Source organism: Passer montanus, unplaced genomic scaffold (genome assembly GCF_014805655.1).
Source record: "Passer montanus isolate IOZ18808 unplaced genomic scaffold, ASM1480565v1 scaffold51, whole genome shotgun sequence".
NCBI classification, from domain to species: Eukaryota; Metazoa; Chordata; class Aves; order Passeriformes; family Passeridae; genus Passer; species Passer montanus.
In genome coordinates this window covers 3,621,524-3,645,231 of record NW_024370041.1, presented here as the reverse complement: position 1 = coordinate 3,645,231, position 23,708 = coordinate 3,621,524, and the positions used below count along the sequence as shown (strand labels likewise).

General features: G+C 42.8%; 1 protein-coding gene across 2 annotated transcripts in view; it reads left to right on the top strand.

Moving 5' to 3' along the window:
• Positions 1–14,776, top strand: part of FAM53A (family with sequence similarity 53 member A) — a 70,929-nt gene extending 56,153 nt beyond the window's left edge. For both annotated transcript variants that reach the window (XM_039723828.1, XM_039723830.1), the window contains exon 5: positions 13,584–14,776. In XM_039723828.1, coding sequence (XP_039579762.1) covers positions 13,584–13,907 — 324 coding nt within the window. In that variant the 3' untranslated portion in view covers positions 13,908–14,776. The remainder of the gene's footprint in view (positions 1–13,583) is intronic.
• Positions 14,777–23,708: the final 8,932 nt, after the last annotated feature.

Genomic DNA, 23,708 nt, shown 5'->3' with positions numbered 1-23,708 from the left:
TGGGGAGCTTTGGCAGATGGGACACAGTGGTTGCTGCTGGGGCTTGTGGAGATGCTTCCCAGCAGGAGCAGACTTCACCATCCTGGCTCTGGTCCTGGGAATGGCCTGTCCATGTGTTGTGCTGCCAAGGAGCCTTTCCATGTACCTTGCTGTTGGAAGTGCTGAGCCCTGTTTCCTCCACTGGGGGGGGAAAAAAGGGCAGTGAAGTGGAAGGAAACATCCCAGGGGCTGCTGGGTGGGCAGCACTGCTGTATTTCCTTCACACTGAAATTATTGTTGCATAATGCCAGTGCCAAGTGAATGTTCTATTAATAATACTGATTGCTTGAAGTTTCAAAGCCCTCAAGACTTTGTTGGAACCCATTATAGTGGCTGTGTGTTTCTGTTGTGCATTTGTAGAATTTAATTTTGACCTATGTACTACATGCTGGGAATTTTTTTGGTTTTCTGTTGCACACAGTCTGCTTCCCAGGAATGCTTGACCTGTGCTGCAAGGCCTAGGAAACCAGCTTTCAACCCTTATTGCTGCTGCCCTTTGTGACAAATAAGAACCCTATGAGCTCATATTTTACATGAGTTTTCTGCCTTGCTCTATGGTAAAATTCCTGAATCTGACACAATTAACAGTGAAGCTGTTGAATATTTGTGCTGCTGTTTGGGCGAAAACAAAACTTCTGCCAGGAGGATAAGATGAATATATTCCTGCTATCAAGTGCATTTCTCAGAATTTAGTCTGCATGAAGTACCCAAAGCCTTGCTTCTCTGAGTTCGAGGAACCAGCTATCCCTTCATTCTGTCCCTTGTCATGCTGCAGAGGCCACCAGTGTTGTGTCACATACTGAAAGCAGAATATCAATGTAAACTCAAAGAGGTAATTTGAGGTTTGGGGGAGTTTTTGAGTGGCTAACAGCTGCAGCTTGAAACTCATCTCTGAAGGAAGGTGCTTGCAGCAGCTGCTTTTGATTTCTCTCCCCCTCTAACCAGCAGCCTGGCCTGGCAGAATGTACTTGTGACCAAAAAAAAAAAATAAAATCTATGTGTTTAATGAGGGTGAAACTTGGCAACTATGTCCCAGAAAAGCACTGCCAGGAGTTGTGAACCACTTTTCAGATGGCTTAATGCTGTTAATGATCGGTTGTTCCTTTCCAGATAGGAACCTCCTTTGTGTGAAACACATTGCCCCTTACATTAAAAAATCTGCTCTGTTCTGTGAAGACAACATAGATAGTGTTACATCGGCCCAAGACTGTCCTTAGTCAGCAGGTTTGATTTCCAGAACATGATTAGGAGCATTGCTGCACAATAAATATTCTGAGGGAACCTAACTTGTGTTTCAGTTTAGACTCTGTGGATTCTTTTAAATGGGCAAGGAAGAGGGAGCTGGATAAAAGTATGCTCTTGCCTAAGCAGGGGAACAAGCTAGAAAAACAGATGGTGCTAAAAATAGCTTATTACTAAGGTCTAAATATGGCTCTGTGATTTTCCCCCCCTTATAAATAATGCAGCTATAAATCCCACTAGGTATCAATAAGTATTGAATTAACTCCAAACTGCTGAGTGTTACAGAACCTTTTGGCAGCTTTCCAAGCTTGGTGTTGCCCTTCATTCACAGGATCAACATTTAATTCCTTAACAGGGGAAACCTGAAGAATTCATCCTCTTTGAATGGAAACATAGACACAGGGAGCTTGAATGAGTGGCTCCAGGCTCAGGCATCCCATTGCAATGGAAGGGGAGCTGTGCTTGATGAGTTTCTGCTAGGTTGCAGCCAGGATGAATCTCCTCCTTTCTTTTCTGCAACGCATGAACAATCAAAGGCTCCTTTTTTATCTATTGTTGCCATGGAGGGCATCCATTTAAAGTTCAAATTCCAGCAGGCTTGGGAAGAAGGAAAGGAGATAGGAGTAGGCTGGGCTGGGAGATGATAGGCAAGCATCAAAAGTGAGCTGAAGACAAGCCAGCACTTTGTCCTGTGACAGGACAGACCAGGCTGGGGGTGCTGGGTTTTGAATGGATGCCTGGAAGTTTTTTGGAGCAGTGAATGAAACGCTGCTGAGGTAGCAGGCACAGAGAGCATCTGGCGTTTTGCTTTCTTTGCCTCGGCAGAGTGGCTCACAATGTGAAATTAGGCCCAAAATGGCATTTAATGAAGTGAGCCCTTGTGCTGGAGGTTCCCTGTGCTCTGACAGTGAGGGAGTATAAGCCCTGAGGAGAGGGAAGAAAAGGAAATCTCATTAAGGATGGAGGTTTTCCCCCCCTCTTTTGTGAATGGATTCTGTAACAAATGTCTTGCAGATCCCCAGAGCTGCTCATCACTGCGTTGCTTTGCCATACCTACAGTCAGCTCTGCATGGATGTTTATGGTACTTTCCTGTAAGCAATGTGCTGAGAAGGAGAGGAGGCAGCTCAATATCTGCTGCAGAGTTGCTTTTCCTTTCTTGCAAGTTCCTGTATGTACAATAAGTATTTGTTGCTGAAAGAGCTAATGAGTACCAGACCAGCTGCATTTGACATTATGAGAACAGAAAGGGGCCATCTATTGACTTCCATGCCAGGTTTCAGCCAGCTGTGGATATTTCTTTTTTAATTATTACTTATCCCATCAGAAAATTGGATTATGCTAAAATTACTGGTGATGTTGTTTGGAAAACAATGCAATACTGAACTAAGAGCTATGGTTCAGTGTTAATGTGCCTAAGCTGCACCAGAGGGTTTAAAGAGAGGTGAGAGCACTTTTCTCAGGTTTTACCATCTGGGTTTTGGCAGGTGGCAGAGGATTAAGTTATTTTTTTCCTGTGCTCTAAATTGCAAGAGATGATGGCTAGCAGAAGTGTTGAGCAGTGTTTCATCACTGATATGGGAACTTTTTCCAGTTTTTTTGGCAATAAATGAAATCCCACTGTAATTTCTAAACTTTATTAGAAAAAGAAGTTGTACATCTTTAAATTTAACTCAGGGTAATTCAGGGAGAGGGCTCTTTAAATATTCAGTATTTTTATTATAACATGTTAATCAACTCAGGGTAATTCAGGGAGAGGGCTCTTTAAATATTCAGTATTTTTGTTATAACATGTTAAATTAATAGATTAGTACATTTTTGTGGTACTTGAATGCAAGGACTTAACTCTGAAACTAGACTTTGTTCTTCCATACTCTTATCTGCTGTGAAACTTCCCTTTTTGACAGTCCCTCTCTGATTAGATGCATCATCATCTAAAAGAGGCTTTAAACCAAGTTGATTAATCTGAGGCTTTTCTCTGCAGAGAAGTTTCTTAAAATCACTTGGAAAAGTCTTAAACTTAACTGTCACTTGGTCTTTTGTTAGACTTGCATTGCACTGATCAGTTCCTATTTGACAGTCCCTCTCTGATTAGATGCATCATCATCTAAAAGAGGCTTTAAACCAAGTTGATTAATCTGAGGCTTTTCTCTGCAGAGAAGTTTCTTAAAATCACTTGGAAAAGTCTTAAACTTAACTGTCGCTTGATCTTTTGTTAGACTTGCATTGCACTGGTCAATTCCTGCTGCATGTATGCACTGGTGCACAGGTGTGATAACAGCAGAACAGGTATCTCAAACCTGTGAAAATGAACTGAATTTTTCTACATCACTTAATGATGCCAACTTTTCCATTAGGATGGAAAATACTGACTTGTTTACATGTTTTTTCAAGTACATAAAAACTGAAGAGAAGTTTGTTCTGCTCTTAAGTTGCTGTTAGATGGAACTTCTAATGGGATATAGTTAATAAGGAGATGCTTCCTGCATAAGTGATCTGGGAGGTGATGGTTTAGTCTTAAGCTGAGCTGCAGATAATCTAATAGCTCCTCTGTTTCTGTATTTGAAAGTACTCATTTATTTTTATTCTGATGACATGTGCTTTGCAATAAAACTTAAGTATTAGCAGAAAAGGAGTTTTAAATAAATGAGACTTCTGATGAGTTTCCTGATTTCAGTTTTCATTGTATTAGCAACCATGTGACTAACACCCAAAAGGCTTTTATGGTATGCTGGGAAGTTTGCAAGCTGGGGTAGCATAAACAGATCCTCATCTTTAAAACAAAGCACATGCAGTAATTGAATGTACAGGGTTTTTTAATGTTGCAGATTTTTCATGCAAACTCTGGGTTTACTACACAATAGAGGAAAACTGAGGCCATACAGTGAGAGGTTGAGCTCAGTTTTGGTGTTACCTCAATGTGTTGGGAATATGAGTGTTGACTCTGCCTTACACAAGTTGTGTATATTTTGCTTCTCCTCTGACTTAGCATGATATGTTTTAAAACATGTATTGCACTGAAGGCTGAAGGACCACATATATGGTTTCCTGACTTAAAAAAACCCAAAACATACTGAGCATCAACTGCTGACATGTCATGACCAATAAACAAACTTGTCTGAATTTTATTTATCAAACAGAAGTTTTAGTACAAGTTGACTAAGTATTACAAATATATAGCAGTCTTGTCACTTAATATCAGGATCACTTTCTGAACCACATTATTTCAAAAAAGTTCAAATAGTCCAAAATCAGATATTGAGCTAGAAAATGCAATCATTGCACCATTCTCCTTCAATCTCTGGTACTAATTCTTAAACAAACTCATTGTGTTCAATTTAACTTGTCCCTGGAAATAATTAGTGGTAAAGGTCCCCCTACAGTTTGAATTAATACTCCTGGAAGAATTTACCCTTAAATTGTGGGTTCTGCATTGAGCTGAGCAAAAGATTCATAGCAGCAGTTGTGCTTTGTCCGTGTGTCTGTGCCCGTGTGTCCCTCTGTGCACTTGCATAGCAAGATCTTAGGGCGTTGCTTTGGACAAGTATTTCTGTAGTGGAAAATTGGTTTGAAGAAGGGGGAACTGTTCCCAAGCTGATGGGGTAGTTTTCCCTTTTCCCCCCATCCCCCTCCCCTGGCAGAAGTGAACTTTATGGCCCAATTATAGAATGCCTTAAAATGCTAGTTATGATGGAGTTCCAGCATAACGCAATAATATAGGTGAGCCTGACATCTGTCAGTAACTAATGAGGGCAGCATTGGAATCAGGATTTGGGGTTCACTTCTCTAATTTTTCCTAAGTTTGACCCATCACATCAACTTAATATTCGACCTGAGGAGAAAAATGAAATGAAAAGAGAACATGCAGGAATTTGAAGAGAAGTTGGTACGTGGATGTAGGCTGCAGCAATCGGTGCATATGTGATTCAGTTGTTAAAGTAATTGTTTGCAGCTCATAGCAAAGTCATGAAGGAATAAGACCTTGGCTAAATTTCTCAGGAATAGAACTTTTCTGTAAAAATAGATGACACATAAATGGCAGGAAATGAAGCCAATATGGTCGTGTTTTGAAGCCACAAGGGTCAAATCCTGTCCTGTGTTACTCCAGTGCATAATCAGTCAATTTAAACCTTGTTGCTTGAGACCAGAGTTTGGCATGGCAAAGCAAACTTTGAAATGTCACTTTTTATTTGGAGTTTTGTGGAAGCACAGGTAGAGCTTTTTCTCTTCTTGTCTAAATGTGCCTAGTTAGAAACTGAGAAACTTATTAAAACTCCAGGGGTTGGAGGTAACTTTTTTGTTTATGTTGTTTCAGAGCTGATTGTAGTCTGTTAATTCTTTTGTCAGAGGAATAATACATCAGAGGGCTTTGACTACCCAGGGTGGTCTTTGTTTTTGGATCCTGAATGCTGAACACTGAGAGATGGTACTGCAAGCAATCATAGTCTTGTTAAGCAGTTTTCTTGTGCTGCTCCTTTTGTGCCTGTGTTTCTCTTTGGGGATGTGTGTGTAGCTCATGTTAATGATGTGTGCATGCCCTCTTATTTCCCAGTCTAAAATGTGGAAAAATAGATGCATCTTTCATCTGTATTAATTAGATTTGATTGAATTAAGTCTTCATAAAATTATTTTGTTAGATTACTACAGAAGATGGGAATACACAGTTTGTTTCTTGCTTCTGCAGCTTGTTTTCTTTCTGAAAGGAAAGGTAATAGTTCTTGAATAGGAAAAGAGGGAACAACTCTGGCAAAGCATGAATCACTTCTGCTGGGAGAGAGCATGTGCTTGCATTGTTTCCCTCTGTGTCCTTCTCCTACAAAACCAGATGTGTTTATCATCCCTGTATGCACACAAGTGCTGCAGCTGTTTGTTCATCACACCATTGCTCATTAGTGCTGTTGGCTGATTGGATTTGCCAGACCAAAGCCTCTTGAGCTTATGCAGCTCAATTCCATATTGTCCAGCTCTTCAGTCTGTCCATAAGGTAAATAAATTCACTGTCCATAATAGAGATGTGTTTAGGGTCAAGCAGCGAGTAGTAAAATATTCTGGGTAAAGGTGTGCAAAGACAGTGGTTCACCTTGAGGCAGAAGAATTTCTGTGGTACCGCAGAGACCCCTGACTGTAGCTGTTGCTGAAGCAAGGCCAGAGCAAGAGCTCATCATCCAGGCTCTTCCCCTGCTCTTTCAGTGCCCTTTGGAATAACTTTTTTTTCTGTGGTGCTTCTTTGCTCTGTTTTAATGCGTGGGTGCATTTCAGATGAACACTGCTGCTGTATCCAGGAATTGTCCTATTTGGCTTAAACCTCCTCCTCCTCCTCCTCCTCCCTGGCCCAAGGCTTGTGCTGTATTTTGCAGCTGAACAAAGCAATGCCACTGTGTTCCACTTTGGCACTGTACTGATTATTGGACACTTCAGAAGGGTTAAATCCTCTGTGTGAGCCTCTGTTGTAGTAATGGCATAATTCATAGCATCTGTAGGTGCCTGCTGGACTGGTCCTAAGAATAGCTGCAACTTTCTCTGCTTAATTACTTACAGGTGAAATAGGTAGGCCTGATGTTTGTAGAGTGCAATTCCACATTCTTACAATAAAAGCTTGCATGATTTATACTCACACAGGCAGGGAAGGTAAAAGGTTGCAGTTCACAAATCCACTGAATTAGAAAATCTAGGAAGCTAACATCTTGATTAAAATTCCATATTGTAAACTTTTAAACATGTGGCTTAATGTTGGTTTGGGCTTTATAAAAGGGAAAATTGCTATATATGTTCACCCTGTACATGTTAACAGTAGTGTTAATTCATATTCTTGACTGTATTACACTAAGTACTGCATTACTACTGCATTAACTTGCTTAGCTTTCAATTTGTCTCTAAAAGCAAACAAAAGTTAACCCCTGAGATCATGGTCCTGTAGAAGCTGCTAAACCCCAGCACTGAGTTTCCTGCACTAAATTGCCCCATGCAACCAAAATTTAATTTTTAAAGGAATAACTACAAAATTGCAGTAGTAGTTTGGCTGCTTAAATTCAGTTTTTAAACACTTTTAGGCTGACAAACTTTCATCTGCTTAAATTCTCTAGTTTCTTGTGTTACTTTATGTTGGGATTTCCCTGAGTTCATGTGAGCCCCGAGAGGGGTGAGCTGATAGCTCTGAGGGGGGCTGGGGATGCTCTAAGATGTTCAAATCATCTTTGCAAACCACTAAAAGGAAAAGATGCTTTGTTGGAGAGGATATTTAGTTTGAGTGTGAAATTTCCTATTGTATGTGCAGAGCCCATGATGGATGATTTCTGAGTCTGAGTTTGGGGCAGGGGGCAGTAGGTATTTGGGTTGAACTCAGTTAATGCTGTTTGTAATCCCTGATGTATTTGGGATCTGCCATGCCTCCAGCTTGGCTGTTTGGGTTGTGATGTGATAGCAGTGATGTTAACTGGCTCCTACAAATTTCCTGGCTAGGTGAGTAGCTCTGAGGGCTGCAGTGCTGGAGTTCTGAGCTCCCCTCACCAGTGCTGGGGACCCTGTGTGGGTGCAGTGATGTTCACTCAGGGAACTGCACCCCACTTTCCCCTCCTGTCCCCCAGTCTTTGTGCATTTTGTCATTTTTCACTTGGAGACTTTAACTGTTCCAGTGGTTTCAGTTACTTTACATAATGAGCAGCCTTCTATTCTGGCATATCTGAGCATAATTAGATAAATTTCAGTATTTCATCTAAGTATTATTTCTTTAAGTCATACTGTTTTTTTCAACTAAATAGGAAGCCAAATTAAATCACATGTTCTTGCAGCTTATAAACAAAACTTATAAGGATACTGTGGCACAATTTGGAATGAGCATAATTATCTAGGCCAATAAATAGATCAGCTTTCATGGTAGACTACACCAGAAAACTGCACACTTGAATCTAGAACAGTCTGGCTAGTGGGAGATGAAAGCCTGTTACAACAAGATGCTGTTTAGCATCTGATGTGAAATGCGTTGATGGCAGTTTCCTTCCCTCCCTGGGCACCTACATCTAAAAAAATTGAAATCATCTTTGAAGATACGGCAGAGACAAAGCACAGAACAATTGTCATTTCAAGTCGTAGCCATATTGCTGTCAGCTTGTATTGATTTTTAACTGGGTCTTTGGCATTGCAAATAGAGTTTTACCTTATTTGACTACAGGAATTGCAGCAGTAATTCTTTCTCTGCTGGAAGGAGTGGTTGTTACAGTTCAGTGTCTAATTACATGGCAGAATGTTAGAGGCTGTTTGCTCTTTCTCATTCATATCCAGTATTCCAATTTTTTTCTGATTACTAGCTATAGATGATGACATAAACATTGCCTTTTTAATGTATAAAAGTACATTTCAAATTTCCAGGAAAATGAGGGATAACTGCAGAGCTAAAAAAAGAGAACAGCATCTTTGGTTCCCAAGTCAGTTTGAAAAGAGACTTGATTTTGCCCATGAAGGTGTCAGAAATGTTCTTGGGATTTGATGGTTTCCACATAACACACAAATAGAAATGGTTTTGTTCACTACTTGTTTTTTAACCTGGTGCAAGAAAAATAATTATGGGTCTTTTGATTTACTTCAAATGCGTAACTTAAAAATCTGCAGTGGTATTGGACCTGAAATATTTTCCTAGATACTTGAATTATAAAATGTAATTTATTTCTATACCTTTTGATTTCTTGTTTGAACAGGGAGAGATTCTTTTCCACTTAGGGGTTTAATTTCTAGTGCATTAGCAAGCCTCAAGCATATAACATTATTCAGAATACTATATTGTTTTCCTTCTGTCAGCACCACTTTGTACCAGTGAAGCAGCATTTCTACTCAGCTGCAAGTTTCTCGAAAGCAAAGGTTATCTGCAAACACTGGAGTGTTCACAAAATGCTCAGTGCAATTCAAGACAGAAAAGTCAGAGTCAAATGTCAAGAGATTTACTCTTCAGAAAGATTAATAGTTTGTTACATAAACACAGCATTTTTTCTTACTATTTTTCCCTTTATGCGTAGTAGGAGATGCGGGGATTAGGACTGTGATGGGGTATTTTTTCATCTGTACAGCAAGTTGACATTTTTAATTTTTGACAGTAGACACTGTACATATCTCCAACTTGAACTGCCACAGGTGAAGGAATTCATGTAATTAGGTGCCTGAAGTGAAAATTCACTTTGCAGGAGGGAGGGACACCCTGCACATGTGGGTGTGATGTCAGCCAGGTGAGGGTTTGTTCTGTGTCATTGAGGGCTGCTCAGCACCAGGCTTGTGTGTCAATTCTTACAAAGTCCTTCCTTAAGGCTCCCTCTTGGCTTCACTGAATGGAATCTCTTAAAAAAAACCAAATTTGTACCATGGTTGGGTTTTGTTGTTGCTGAGACTCAACTGTGGCCTCGTTGGGGACAGGTTGCTCTGAGACACAATGCACTGTGCTGTTTGTGGCGCTTCTGATCTGAAGTTTAGCTATGAGTTACCGTCAGTAAAGGCATTTTTTGAGCCAGTCTCACTAATCTGCAGGAAACCTAATTCAAGGAAGTGAAGTAAGGACCCATGAAGCTCTCAAAGGGAGAAGTGCAGCCCATCTAACTTGCCCCATCTCCATCAGCTGGCTAGATACAGGGAAGGAACAAAAAAGCCACATGTTGCTCCATGCTTGGGTTCTGCTACTTCAGTGTTTTTCTGCTACTTCATGCTGATACTCTGGGAAGTTCCAGAACCTCCTCGTCATGAGGACCACTGCACCATCCATGTATTTCATATTACAGGTAGAGAGACCTCAACAGCCAAGAAATCCTGTGTGCCAGTCTTAAAGCAGCATCTCCTGTGCCATTGCAGGCAGAACTCTGAGGATGGGACAGGAAGCAAGCCCAATAACCAGTCTGATGAATTCCCTCTGTGCCCAAGCCTGTGCCTTCAGGGAGCAGCCCATCAGTGATAACTGGTGCTGAGAAAGCCATAGGATGGGCTGGGGGCTGGTGGTGGTTTCAGGCTTCCTCTGCTCCTCAGAGTGTGCCAGCTGCTGCAGCTGCACCTCTTCAGAGCAGCTGGATCTTCACCCCCGCTCAAAGCCGAGGGCTGCACTCGGAGGATGATGGGGGCTTGGGGGAGAAGCATGAGAACTGCTGCTCCCATTGTACACTAGGTTTTCATGCACATAAATGTCTTATTTTTTCCCTTGACTACTGTAGCAAATGTTCTAGTTTTGTTAGTAAAACAAAAACAACCTTTTTATTGCTCCTTATATTTGGAAAGTGATGTATTATGGGTTTCTGAAGTGAAGGTTTAATAAAGAGTACAGACATTAGCTTCCTTTCAAGCTGCTCTGGGCCTTTCTTGTTTGCTTTGTATGGCAAGGGTCTAGAGAGATTTCTTTTATTTCCTTCTCGACCATTGTTTTTGGTACAAAGTTGGGGTTTTTTCCTTAATATTCAGACATTTTATCGCCTCACTTCTTTTAAAACTCTAAGGGGTTTTTTTCCCCCCCTTTTTTTCCATCACACAAAAGAATACTTCTAGCTGATTGAGTTCTATCCATTGCCAACTGTGGACTCCTTTGTCTTGCTAGTCCAGCATCCTTTATAAAATGAGGACCATTGAGCAAGTACTCGCAGGCTCCCCACTGAGCACAATTGTTCTTGAAAGGTGTGGTACTGTACCAGTGTAACATGGAAAGCTGCAGTTCAGAGAGCCTGAATGCATTGCAATTTCTACCTTTTGCTTTGTGAAAGGAGCTGGATTGTGCTGCGAGATAATAAATCCACCTATTTTTAGTTTGGTGAGGTTGTGACAAGTGGGGGAACAAAGAACCAGTTGAATGCACTTGCTGTTGTGTTGAAACCGGCTAAAAGTTCCCATTCAAGTGGTTTCAGCACAGTACAGCTAACAGGCAATTTTCCATTTATGTACACAAACCTTCTAGAAAGACAGCTGTGTGGTTGGATTAATTTCTAGCAGTAAATTGAATAAAAGATATTTTGAAGGGGGACTCAGGAATTCCTTTCTAAGACACTGAAAGCAGAACTTTCAAAGCTTCTCTTTATTTGGTTCCTTTCCCTCCCAGTTCCTACTATAAGTTTAAAGAACTGAAAATATTGTCCCCTGTATGGAGATAGAATGCATCTTGTGTTTCTCAAAGCAGTGAGATAGACTTAGGATTAAAATATACTTTAACGGTTTTTACTTTAAAAATATACTGATTTGCTTTTAAGTAAATATGAGAGAAATTTGTACCTGTTAGTCATAGAAAAAAACTCAAATGTTCTCAGATGTTTCTACTTGAATAAAATGTAAGTGAGCAATATGGAAGCATTTTGAAAGCAGGAATATTATACCAAAGCTGTTTTCACAGGGGAGTAAAATTTGAAAATAGAAATTGTTTTGATCGTGCAAGGTTATTTATCTTGTTGGTGTTAGTTGCATGCAAAATCAGATACGGGCTTTAACCACAGCTAACAAAGACTTTGAATTCCTTCTGGCAGAACTATGACTAGCAGTAATTTTTTTCTGAGGGCTCATCTTTGGATGCAGGCCTTGGAGTTACATAAATCAGCTCCTAGATGAGGTCTTGTTTGTCTGTTCAAACAAACTAGATTATCCCTTATAGCTCTTTCTGCCCAGAAGTGTATGACTTGTTAACTAATCATCTAATGTGTGTTGTGAGATATGAAAGCTGTTTGAGCAGGGGAAGAGCAAAACAAACATCTGATCAGTGGAGAAATGTGTTTCATTGGTGTGTTAAATGTGGTGCAGCCTCGGGGAGTGCTGCTGCAGTGTCCCTGTGGTACCAGTGACGGGGCCACCATCCCATCCCAGTGCTGCTGGTCACCCTCAGCCTGCCTGTGCTGTGACTGAGCTCCAAACCTTGAGTGCTCTGCTTTTTACCTTTACCTGAACTTTCCCTCCAGTGAGCTTTCCATGCAGATTTCATGTAGGTATGTCCAAGGAACTCTGTGACCTTGCAGTGGGATTGTCTGCAGGGTGTTCCACGTGTAACATCAACCTGAGGGATCAGGCTAACCCCCTCGCCCTGGTGAGCCTACCTCTTTTAACCAGCTCTATACAGACAAGGCTAATTCAAATTTCGTCTGATTTTGTAGAGTTTTGTTTAAAAAATAGCCAAAGATACTGGTAGGCCCCCTTATGTGGGTGCTGGTGTGCATTGGTGGAGTAGGAACCATTACACTGTTGTCTGGAAGAGCATCTGGAATGCAGCATACTAGGAATGTTGCAATGTTCCCATTTCAAATAAACAAATATGAAATACTTAACAAATGACAAATTGGGGGAGGAAGCTGGAAATGGGTGTGAAAGTTGGTCCTGTTCCCTGTGGATCTCCTTGTAATACAATGATTGCTGTCTGTGAGGCTGGAGCCACTTAACCATTGAGAGACTGAAAATGAGTGTGACATTATTCTGTCTTGCACCACTTCTCAGAGGGTCCCTGGCTGTTTCACCTTCCTCTCACTGGGTGCTTGCATGAGGCACAATTTGGAAGTTTCTCACTTTTTAAAATTTAAGCTCTGCTCTCTGTATATTTGGTTTTTTCTTAAATGCTCTCCCTGGATTCTGGCCAAGGATCCCTTACCAGCTCCATGAGGAGCTGGTATCTCTGGTACAGAAGTAGCACATTTACCAATGTGCTAAAACTCTTAAAGAGTGTTTCTTTTCTTTTGCCATTGTACAAATAAAGATGAGTGCCCCTCTAGTTTTAATATCCTTTGAATTTAAACAGAATTTCTCCTGAGCTCTTGTTCAGACAGTACCCAGCTGAAAGACTAACTCAGCAAGATGCTCCCAGTAGAGGCTTGGGTTTCTTCTGTTTGAGATTACCCAAATGTGCCAGTTGTCCTGGCAGTCTCACCGAGGTGACGCCTGAGGGCTCATTGTCTGCAGGGGAAATTAATTGTTGACCAGGCTGCAAGGCAGCTGTCTGACCTAAATGCTGGTGTCACCAAATGCTCTGCTCTGGATTTGCCAGAAACCCAATACAGCAAACTGGGTGGGTGTCTCTCTTTGCTCATGTAGTTGACCAAGGGTAGGTTGTTGGCTCTTTCTGCATAAGAAAAGGGGACTGTTTTTCTCACAGATGGGAATCTAGACAAAATATCCATGCAAAGCCTGACTGTGTAGTAAGTAAATACCATTCTTCCTCTTCCTTCATGCCTCTCATTTCGAGGATTACTTTAAACACGTGGCACTCTTGAGTACATACACTCAAACCATTCAAGAATTTCAAGAATTTATTCTGTTCCTCCTGTCCAGTCATGTTTAATATAGTCATGGTTTCTCTCTCTTTTTTTTTTTTTAATTGCAGACTTTAAAAAATTCCAAAAGTCTTTGCTCCCTCGACTATGAAGATGATGATGATGACACACAAATGAAGACAATTGTGTCATCCCCATGTGACTCAAATGATCTTATGAACATCATCACCCCTGGCTCCAGCCCGATGAAAGAGCAGCTGGATGAAGGGAGGCACCACGGGTCATGCCAACGTAGCTTCAAAACAAGGGATTATAAGAAAGCAGACGCGGTGTGCGAAAGCGACGAGGACACGAGCGATTGTGAGAGCACTGAGGAAGGAATCTTCCCTCTAGACTGTGGGGACTTGGACCTAGAGCAGATTGAAAACAACTGAGACTCCAAGTTGTGTGCTAGAATCAGAATTGTTCTAAATTAAAGTGATAGAGGATTACCTTTGCCATGCATAATCCATGTCCCTGAATCTCTGTATTGCCTATCTTTGGGCCTGTGTTAGAAGAAATGTTTCAGGTGGGGGAAAAACGTGAACCATTGTTACCTGTTTAGTCTATTGGTCAATATGTGGATGACAACAACAAAAAAAGTAGGAGGTTAAATGTTATTTTGAACATTAAGGAATAATTTTGATTAAAAATTTCCTAACAAATATTTTGCATTTTTATGGCTTTTACAGTTCTGGAGAAAAAGCATCTCTATTTTGAAACGAATTTTCAGAAGGGCATTCTATAAAACTGAATCTGTCTACAGTGATTCTGGTGCGGGTCTATGTTGCTTTTGTTAAAGAGCTTAATGTGAAAAGTGAATTGCATAATGAAATTGGTAATAAACCTTCAGATAGAACTCTTAAATATCTGGTTGACAACTGGTCCAAAATATTTAACTGCCATCTTTGACAGTGTCTGGTTAAAAAACAACTTCATAACATGTACAAATGTTCTTTTCATACATTCAGGACTTTTTTGATCAAAATATGGTAGTGACCTTAAAGGTTAACATTTTTCATTATTTTACTACTTGAATTGTTTTCTAGCCTGAAGCAATGCTAATTTAGGTGGGCCAAAACTGCAAGTAGCTGCCCACCTACTTGGTCATTATGTTTTCTGTGTTTCAAAAGAATGTACAACAAGAGCACTTGAACTTTTAGACAGGGACTTTGTAATGATCAATTCCCCAGGAGGTGATCCCTTCAGCAATACTAGAAGGAAAATAGTCCTTGAATTAAATAAAATGACATTTTGCTTTGCACTTGTGTCTGTTCATGGATTTTACTGGTGGAAAATGTGATAGATTCTGTAATGGGGTATTTATGCGTGGAATTTGGTGGAGGAGAAGGGCAGATTTCTGGTCATCTGAAACAAAAGTGATGTCAGGTTTGTCTGGGACTCTGTGAAATAACTCATGCTGGATCCCAAAGGTGTCTCAGTGATTACATACACTGGAATCATCTCAAATGTCATGCTGCACTCATTGCAGACTATTGCAACACATACTTTTTTTTTTTTTTGTTCAGCTGCAATAAGGAACTTCCTCAACAAGGGGGAAATTAATCTCAAAATGGTTAAATGGAATAGGAGAAGGAAACTCAGATAATGGATTTGAGTCTATCATGTTAGTGTGCTTAAATGAGCCAGCTCCTACTGGAACATAAAACCAAGATCCAGCAACCAGTCAGCTAATGGAGTATGGTTAAAACATGAAAAAAATATCTTGAGGGATGTGTCAAAGTCTGTGGCAAGGTATGATCCAGCCATGTGGTTAGGGTCAGCCTTTCATCATAAAGGGGTTGGCCCTTAATTACTGAGCAAGTGCACATAACTCAGAATCTAACCAAAATTTTAAAATTCAGTGAGATGCTCTGAACTTTTCTTTTACAGCTCCCACTGCAAGTGGCAGTGGTGTGTGCTATTGATACTGGCGTGTGCGTAGTGAGGTGCAAGAACACTGCAGAGACTTGCCAGGTTCTTGGTGTGTTCCTGCACATTGTGTGGGAGCAGTGACGCCTCTGTTGATGAAAATCATTCTCCTTTTTCTAGATGAGTAAATAAAGGAGTTGCTGTTGGAGCAAAGACTTGAGTTCCTTCAGAATGGGGAATGTCTCACCCTACAGATCCTTGCTGTGGGGCAGCACAGAGCAGCCTGGTGCTGGCACAGCCAGGCATTTGGAATAATCCTGTGTGATGGGGGATCACTGCTCCTGGTGCTTTTCCTCCAGAAACAGTGAGAGGTACAGCCAGTTCCCCTCGCTGTAGATGGGAGAATGCTGCAGTGTGCTGATGAGACACTGTGGGTAGTGCAACAGCCCAGCTCACTGCTGGACTGCAGTTGCTGGCTGCAGAACTGCTTTTCCTCTCTGAGTGCTCTTAATTGAGCAATAGAGGTAAGTAAAAGTGAATCAGCTTTAATGCAGGATTGCAGCAAAGGCCAATGGTACAACTGGGATCACTTAAAAGCTAATTTACCTATTTGAAAGCACTAGTTAAAAGTGTAATGGCATGGAATGAGAAAGCTAATGTGGCAATCCATTTAGCTCTTCCTCCCCCAAGGAAGACAAGGTTCTGGAAGAAGTAAAAGAAGAAAATGCCTCAGAGGACACAGGTAGAAGGAGGTTAAGATGTGCACTGTCAATGAAAAAATAACAAGAGCTAAAGCTATCAATAAGATGGTGATAAGGCGAAGGCAAGGGCAGACAACCAGATAATATTTGTTCTAGCTTTGAAATACAGCCTGCTTGTGGTGCTGATGAATTGCTTTTTGTAGGTGTGCTGTTTTCAGTCCACACAAAGCCACATTCCTACCCCGGTCCTTGGAGTAGGAAGGGGTTTCCCAAGGGAAGTTGCAGATACATTTGCTCATGTAACACAGGACTCAGTCTCCTGCTAAGCCAGCTGTTAAAACTCTAAATAGCCCTTTCATGGAAGCAAACAGAAAGGAGTGGATTTGGATACTGAAGAATGAATTTCATGACAGTAGGAAGTAGTAATTATCTAGTTTAGGCTTGTGTTAGTCAGTGACAGGAAAATAAGCAGTTGAACAGCTGTGCAGTGACACTGGCAAATGAAGAAATCTGCTGGAAGGAATCTGTGCCCTTTGTCTGCAAATTCCAGTATAATCCCCCATGAGAACCCACAGCAAAAGGAATTGTTGGTTGAAACTTCTTTCGGATGGGGCAGGCTTGGACTCTGCATCCACCCCATGAGATCAGAAGTCCCACTCTTAAGACAAAATCACAGATGATGGACATGGCCCCTTTGCACTTGCTTACAGGATGGTTTGCAAGAAGGAAAAGTGTGGTTTCAGAGACTGAATTGTGCTTGGAAGCAGCTGAGTGGGCTGTAAGCAGCTCTGCTCTGGGAGTGGTTTCCTTCCATCTTGCACCCAGTGTCAGAACGGAAGGCTGTGTTGCGTGGGGCTGAGGGAGTTGCTCTAGGTCACTTATCTTTCATTTTTATTACAACCTGGATAACAAAGTAGTATGCACGTTAAACCTACAGTCAACAGGAAACTGGACAGATGTGAAAGATAAGATAGCATTAGAATTCAAAATAATCTTGTAGAAATGGTTGCAGCAGGGAGGAGATGGTGGGGAAAGACAAGACCCTTTTTAGCAAGGCACTAAATTTAGGTAGGGTAAAACAACTGCAAAAATTCAGAGTCGTGACAGCTTGTAAGCACTGTTTCAGATAAAGCTGGTCCTACTGGTGGTAGAAGAGCTTCAGGCTGGGGTGCACAAATGGTAGTGCATTTGGTGAGATCCAAGATAATCCTGTACTTTAGAGGTGCAACTTGAGATACTGCACATAGGGCAGGAAATGGCAGTGGAGAATGGTGTGACTGATGCCTTGAAAATGGGGGAAAAGCACTTGTGAGGATGCAGTGGAAGGACTGAGCTTGGAATCACATGGTAAATGGGGCTTAAATTGTAGCTAGGATGAGTGGTAGTTTCTTCTAAGGCTAAATATAAAAAGAAAAAGGGTAGGGAGTCACTGAATAGATGAGTGGGGAGTCAGTAGTAGCTGTTCCATAAACGGATATCTGTTAAGAGCAAGCATCTGTCAGCAGCAATAGCTGTGCTACAGCTTGCTTTGGGGCAGGGGACATGGCTGGCTGACTTTCCACAGTCCTTTTCCTCTGGATCCTGTCCCATTTTCCTCTGGATCTGTGCAGTTTGCATCTCCAAGCAAGCCTTGATGTTTCAAGGTAAATAACTGCTGGAGGAAGAGCAGCTGAAGATAAGGTGGCAAGGAGATCACTCTAGAGCAGAAAGGAAGGAGCTCCCATGCATGCAGCTGGGATCTGTGGATCCTGCTCAGTGCTGACATTGTTAGAATATAGGCCTCTGTGGTGTAAAGTTGGGCTAAATAATTTCTCAGAAAAACATAAATATGTATTTTTGTGTACGCAGGTACATTCTGAGGGGTGGTGTCTAGTGAACTTACCTTTGCTTTCAAATCAGAGGTGAAGTTACTGCTTACCTGTTGGTGTAGAGATGGCCTCTGCCATTCCTCTGGAAACCCACAGGTTTGTTGGAAAGCCCTTAGTGGAGGATGGGAGACACCAGAATAACTTTTCTCAATCTGTTCACTGTGTTTATTTTGCAAACACATTGTTTGTTTTCAAAAGTACCCAAGTCTAGATCTGTGTGCTTGCAATTGGGCTCTCCCAGCGGGGCTCATCCTTTGATTAGGATTCATCCAGTGCTGCTCAGCAGATCACCTGGGATGTTTCCTTCAAGCTGTTGTCATTAGAAGAGGTGACACAGCTGCACTGGTGGCACATGTTACACATGCTCCCCTTACCTGGACCTGGTCCAGGAGTGCAGGCTGACACTGCCACCACGTCCCTGCACCTTTTCATCCCCATTATAAAGGAACAAGCATCAAATAGTTGGGATCTGGGGCCCTGCTTGCTGTGGCTGCTCGTCCTTGGACCCCTTGGTGGAGCTTGTTAGTTGTTTAAAGGACAAAATGCAGTTTCAGTGGAGCGTTGCTGCCATATGCTGAGCAGCCCAATCAGGTGTGCTTTCAAAATGAGCTTGGACATCAGTTGTTTTGGAGTTTGTGTGTAGTTAACATCATCCAACTTACTGCTCCCACCACCATCTGGTCATCACAATAGTCACTGGCATCCTGAAATGCTGGGTATTTACTGAGAGAAAATGAGGCTGCTTTCACTATCTGCAGCTTCTTGGACCCATCAGCAGTACTGCTTTTGTGGATTTTTGCTGTTGTAAAATGCCTTTGAGATCTACTCTGTGAGTGCTTTGAGCCAGGGAAGTATAGCATGAAGTCCATGGAAACAAGTTTAAAACTTCCTTAGAGTGGCATTGCATTTCTTCCACTCTTCGAAACCCAAACCATGTTTAAATGTTTCATGATGCCTCAGTTTGGATGAAGAGCTGTGGTCTCCTCATTCAGGTAAGCTTGTGTGATGTCAGCAGCGATGTGAATTGAAAGTGAGGTTCTGTAGAGTATTCAAAACTTGTGTCCCACTTTCCCAAACAGTCTTGGCTGAACTCCTCCCTGCAGCAGCATGGAGTGAGGATGTACTCCCAGAGCACTCAGGTGTGGGCTGGGATGGTGTTCAGCTGCCCCAGCTCCACATTTTTTTGTTGGTTTTTTTGTTTTGTGGGGGCTTTTTTTTTTTTTCTCTTCCTTTCTTCATCTCACAGCTACTCTGCATCAGGTGAGGCTTTGTGACACTGTCTGAACAGGTTTCTGGAAGTGTCAGAGCTCATGATGAGGTGGGTACAGCAAGGGAAAGGTCACTGCTGTAGCCCTGCTTGTGATTTTGCTGCATGACTCTGCTCTGTTCCCCCAAAGCTCTTTCCATGCATTGTGTTCCCATGGAAAATGGAGCATGTTGTTACATGAATGGGCAATTTTGCATAATGCAGAAAGGTGCACAAGAGCAAACTGTGAGTCTACATGCAGGCAGCCTTGACTCTGCTGTTTGCTAATTCTGAGGGACTTTTCAATGTTCACCTATCTCTAGCACAGTTTTGAAAACATTACGTGATGTAAAACCTCCAGTGAAACAAGGAAAATATGCTAATTGTGCAGATTTGGTCATCAGCATTGTCATGACCTTTGTAAGTCCTAAGAGGAGCAGCTGAGGGAGCTGGAGAGAAAAAAGCCTGGAGAAAAAGGGGCTGAAGAGAGACCTTGTCAGTCTACAACTCCCTGTGAGGAGGTCAGAGCCAGGTGGGGACCATCCTCCTCTCCCAGACAGCCAGTGTGAGTATGAGAGGACAGAGCCTCAAGCTGCTCCAGGGGAGGTTCAGTTTAGACATCAGGAAAAATTTATTCATAAAAAGAGTAGTTAAGCCTTGGAACAGACTGCCCAGGGAGGAGGTGGGGTCACTGTCCCTGGAAGTGTCCAAGAAATGACTGACCATGGCAGTCAGTGCTGTGGTCCAGCTGACAAGGGGATGGTTGGTCAGAAAGTTGGAGTCAATGACCTTGGAGGCTTTCTCCAACCCAAATGATTCTGTGTCATTCTGTGTGGCCACATCAGAGTCAGTCTCTGTGCAAGCATACAGCCTAAGATTACTGAGTTTATTGCTTGATAGAATGGATCCACCAGAGAGGAAATAAGATACATTTTTTGCAGATGTCTTCATAGCTTTTTGCTTGCCAAGAAAGCAACGTCCATGCCTAGGGAGCAAAGGATTTACTCTGGAATTTAGTCTGGCTATTACAAAATGATCTAGTTCTGGTTTTCCCCTCTGATTCATAAGTATCCCTAGTGTCTCCCCATCCCCATCATTCTGTTCTGTCCTCTGTACTGCTCAGTTACATCCATTATCTTTTCTCAGTTTGGAAAATTATGTCCAGAGCTGGTTTGTTGGATGGATTTGGGTGGTGTGTGGGCTACCTGGGCCGTGAGAGAGAGCTGGGACAGCAGGTGTGTGCCCATCCCATGCGAAATGTTTAGAGAGCTGAGATGGTGAAATTTCCAGTCTCAAATAAGAGTTTACAAATTGCTGTGTTTCTACACCTTCAGGAAAAGGTCAAAATTGGATGAAACTTTATAGGAATCACAAATGCTGATTTGTGACATGAGTGTTGTGATGATCACAGGAATGTGAGTCCCTGTAGATTCTAAAGCTTCTTACCTAGATGGCTGGTGGTTTGTTTTGGTTTTGGTGAACCAAATGGAACCAGTTTAGCTTTTTTCAACAAATGGAATTAATTAATCCAAAGCAAATACCTGTCATGGAAGAACTTCAGCCTGAACACCTTGAAGTCATTGGAAACAACTCTAAAATTAAGATCTTGTAATAAAATTGTAGTTGGTCTGGGAGCTCCTGTCCATCATGTAGGGCAGGGTGAGTGTGCCCAACTTGCCTGTCTGATGTGGATGTTCTACTTTCAAAGGTCATTATACTGGAGTCTGTCTAGGCAGATGAGGAAATGGTGACAGAAACAAAGAGGGAAAACACAAAATTCAACAGAAATAGCAACAGTTGAATAGGAAAAAAAAAGTCCAATATAGGCAATCATAATTTAAACCAAAAGGGTTGTGGCACAATGTTTGAACTGTATCAAATGCAAGTTGTTCTACCCGGCATATTTTTGGTCTGAAACACACATTCATTCTAAAGGAAGGAATTTGTTTAAGTCAGCCTTACTCAGGGCTAGTGGGAATGGCTGGGATAGTCTTTAGGAACCAATTTCTTTGAGTTCTTGCCAAGAGAAGTTTCCTAAAACTATTGCCCTTGAGAAAAAGAATGTGAATTTAGCCCATAGGCAGGAAAGCACTGGGACTGTTCATTTTATTTGTGCACACACAAAGCTGTTGAGACCTTGAACTCCTGAAGACACCTGTATCTTGCACAGCACGAGCTGTTCAGAATGGCAGCAGTGACTCTCAGACAGGAAAAGAGCGACTCCAAAATGTACCTTTTTTTGTCTAATTTGTGCAGTGCTGCATTTTCACAGATCCCAGTACTCCTAAATCCCCTTGCAAAGGGTAACATCCAACCTCATTTCCAGGGTCCCAGCCTCCCACCCAGTGAAGGCTCTGTCCCAGTGGATCTGTTTCCATTCTCCTCACTGGGATATTTGTATATCTGAGCAAACTGAATTGCTGGAGAGAGACTGAGCTGGGAGCACTTTGAGCTCCCAGCACAGGAGATGCCCGGGTGGGGGAAAAAGCTTGAATATGCAAACGGGGTGAGCCAGACATGGGGACAAAAGGGTGAAATAATCCATTTTGCCAATGGCCAGCTGTTCGGCTGCGGGGCTGCCCCTCTCCTCCCGTGGATAGTCATGCAAATCGAGGGGGGCACAGGAAGGCAGCTGGACCACGCTGGGGCTGGAAGCTGGGCTTTGTATCGTGAGCCTGCTCCTTAGCCAGGCCCTTCTGGGTGCTTTGGGATGATCTTTGCCATTTGCCTGCTGAGAGTTTACCTTCAGCATGCCCCAAAACTCCAGTTCTTTAAGGGAGGAATGCTGGATTCTCAAGGCTGGATTCCCTGCTTTCATAAAGCAGGCTGGGTGACTCCCCCTGCTCCTCCCTGCCACCCTCATCTCTTCCATGCAAAAGGTTTTTCTTTAATGAGAAAAGTTTTGTTTGAAACTAGGCGCAGGGGTGTGAAAAAATTGTGATTGTTTCAGCAAACATCCAGGCTCTGCCACAGAGAGTTGGCTTGTCCCGTGTTGTTATTACCCCTCTTTAACCCCCCTGACCGTGTGCTGAGGTTCCTGGGGTTCCTGTTTTAATCCCCCTGACCATGTGCTGAGGTTCCTGGGGTGGTGTTCCCACCTCTCCTCATTGCCCTGCTGTCAGATTTGCTCTGCAGTGAGGTGGAAAGCTCCAGGTTTGGGAGCCAGCTGGGTGGGTTGTGCCATCTGAGCTCAGCTCCCACAGGGTGTGGGGGGTTCCAGCTTGGGGGCAGCTGCATCCCCTGCCAGGCTGTGAAATGGGGTCAGGCTTGGACATCAGTGCTGGGGACAAGGGCTGGGTGTCCCCAGCAGGGGAGTGGGCAGCCCAGGCACAGGGCTGGATGGGACAGGACATCAGCTTGCATGACTGTCCTGGCTCCAGTGTCCCTGGTGAGGAGCTGTGGTCTGGCACCCTACAGCATCACTGGGACAGGGACTGACCTTGGGCTGGGCTGAAGCAGGGTCAGGATGCCTCACAGACCTTTTACAAAGGACTGGACAGCTTCCCTGCTCCCTTCCTTGTGGCTCCCTGTCAGCCATTGAGTTTCTCATCCCTTGGCAAACACACATCAGTGCCTGGGATCTCTCCCCACTGAAGCCATGAAAGAAAATCTCCCCAGAGCTGCCCACTGGGAGTGGATGAGCTGCACCAGCACCTCTCCCTTTGTCATTGCATGTGAGTGGTTGCACAACACACATTCTTGGAGAATTGTTCCTGGAAAGCCCTCCATGCGTCCAACACTGACATCAGAACCCCCATCACAGCTCAGTGGATGACAAGGGCAGGGATGCTCTGCCCTCAGTGCAGCCAGGGCACCAGGCGCATGGATGCAGGGAATTCAGCACCCTCCTTTTGGGCAGAGGTGGGAGAAAGGCTGGGAAAACAGGATCAACAATTCATCTGGCTGAAGGCCAAGCACCGTTTCAGGTGTTGAAATCCACTCCTGCAAACTTTGAACTGCAATTTGGCAGGTAAATTGTTGGGTTCTTGAACAATAAACTGCATTGCTTGGAGAGGGGGAATCAGGAGGGACAGACAGGCTGTGGGGGCTCATGGGGGGCTGGGGCAAAGCTGCTCATCGTGGTGAGGTGTCTGTGGGGAAAGAAAGTTGTCTTGGATGGGTCAGCATGTGGATTTCCAAAGCCAAAGGAAAAGGGTGAATCACAGACAGAAAGAATGGAAGAGTTCCACCTCCAAAGACACTGAGCCAGGTTTGAGCAGTGCAAGCCACAGAGAAATTTACTGGACTTGGCAGCAATATCAGCTGCATGTATCAACACTTTCAGATGTGTAGTGAACCTTGTTCTCCCACAGTCTTCCTATCCTAAATATTAACTGGATGCATCTTTCAGATCCTGGCTGTGCCGTGCAGGGGAGAAATCCAGTGAGGTGGTGGTAAAGAATGAAGAAAAATCTCACTATCATCTGTAAAGAGCAGATGCTTTCCCCAGATACACCCTTTTTGACTTGTCAAAACCTTGTTTGAAACCCGACTCATTCTCCATGTCTG